The 1,388-nt window shown below is 53.6% G+C and overlaps 1 protein-coding gene across 1 annotated transcript; it reads left to right on the top strand.

The window, feature by feature from the left end:
- Positions 1–120: 120 nt before the first annotated feature.
- ENH_00048120 (hypothetical protein) lies at positions 121–1,063 on the top strand (the record flags this gene model as incomplete). The annotated part of the gene is made up of 2 exons (XM_013581121.1): positions 121–865; positions 981–1,063. 2 exons carry the CDS (start codon positions 121–123, stop codon positions 1,061–1,063), a joined length of 828 nt encoding a protein of 275 aa, XP_013436575.1.
- Positions 1,064–1,388: the final 325 nt, after the last annotated feature.

Here is a 1,388-nt window from a genome sequence, read left to right on the forward strand (position 1 = left end):
AAGGTTAGTCTGGAAACCTTGGTCGAGACATCCCGCTTCAACATCAAACGGTGCATGTCCTCGTCCTACCTTCCCCAAAGCGACGGCCAAACCGAACGGGTGAACCGCACATTGGAGCAGATGCTGCGTACATATATCAGATCTGATGAACGCGAGTGGGAGCGTTTGCTTCCAGCCTTGGAACTTGCCTACAACACAACAAGTCATTCATCCACAGAGCTCTCTCCTTTCGAGGTCATGATTGGAGAAAACCCATTGATTGCGGCGGAACTTGATGTCGTAGGCGCGTTAGCTCCTACACTCACTCCTCCCATGACTAAGCTTTTTCGGCAGCTCTGCGACAGAGCGCAGAGTCACATCCTGAAGGCGAAATGGCAGCAGAAGTATTACGCAGACACAAAGCGTCGAGCAGTGGAATACGCAGTGGGAGATAAGGTCTGGCTCAGCAGCAAGCACCTACCGCCTTTCAACAGCTGCCCTAAGCTCGAGCCCCGCCACCGCGGGCCCTTCGAACTCTTCGAACGTATAGGAACTGTTGCTTACCGTCTCGCTCTGCCTCCCACTTATGAATGCCATGATGTTTTCCACGTTTCGCAGCTAGTTCCCCACCGCTCCCGCCCTCCCGCTTTGGTTCCCTCGGCAGCCGATGCTGCCTGGCCTCCTATGCACGATGCAGCAGGCAATCCCACAGATGAATATGAAGTCGACTATATTATGGACCAACGCGGCTCGGGAGATGCAGCCCAGTACCTCGTGAAGTGGCGCGGGACCCCTGAAGAGCAAGCCACATGGGAACCAGCTAACCATCTTACCACTCGCTGTCGTTTTACGCATACTGTTTGCCCTTCCACTGTTACGAAAGCCAGTAAGCGTCACAAATTTCAAAGGTATTTCCTTGACGAATGCCGTAAACCCGTCAACGAGGGCCCTTACAGTCGGGAATTATGGCCAGCGACATTGGTTATTGCGTTTCTCCGCAGACTCCGAATGGAGCAGCTGGAGCTCTGGACGACGGTCCAGCTACAAAGCTAGCATTGGCAGAATCCGGAGAGCACAAATGTGAAGTGACAATAGCCTGCACAGCTAAAGCCACATTCGCAAGCCGCTCGTTGCCAACAAAGTATTTAGGAGCAACCTACGAACCTGTCACAACAAACATGCACTGTAGTGCACTGCGCCCGCAGCTGCGACTACGTGCTCTCAGTCCCTTGGGCAGGGTCTATAAACTGCTCCCTACGCTAGTCCATTCCCTAGAAACTCCAGCTATAGCGATTAAGAATACAAAATCACGAGTTTATCAAATCTGTCTGTCTGTTTCGCACCCTCCTGGGAGCTCGCCTCCTAGTCCCTAAGGGAGGGAGGCTTGCCCTGGCGCCGGCGCTGTCTCC

Source organism: Eimeria necatrix, genomic scaffold, assembly GCF_000499385.1.
Source record: "Eimeria necatrix Houghton genomic scaffold, Enh_scaff3695, whole genome shotgun sequence".
NCBI classification, from domain to species: Eukaryota; Apicomplexa; class Conoidasida; order Eucoccidiorida; family Eimeriidae; genus Eimeria; species Eimeria necatrix.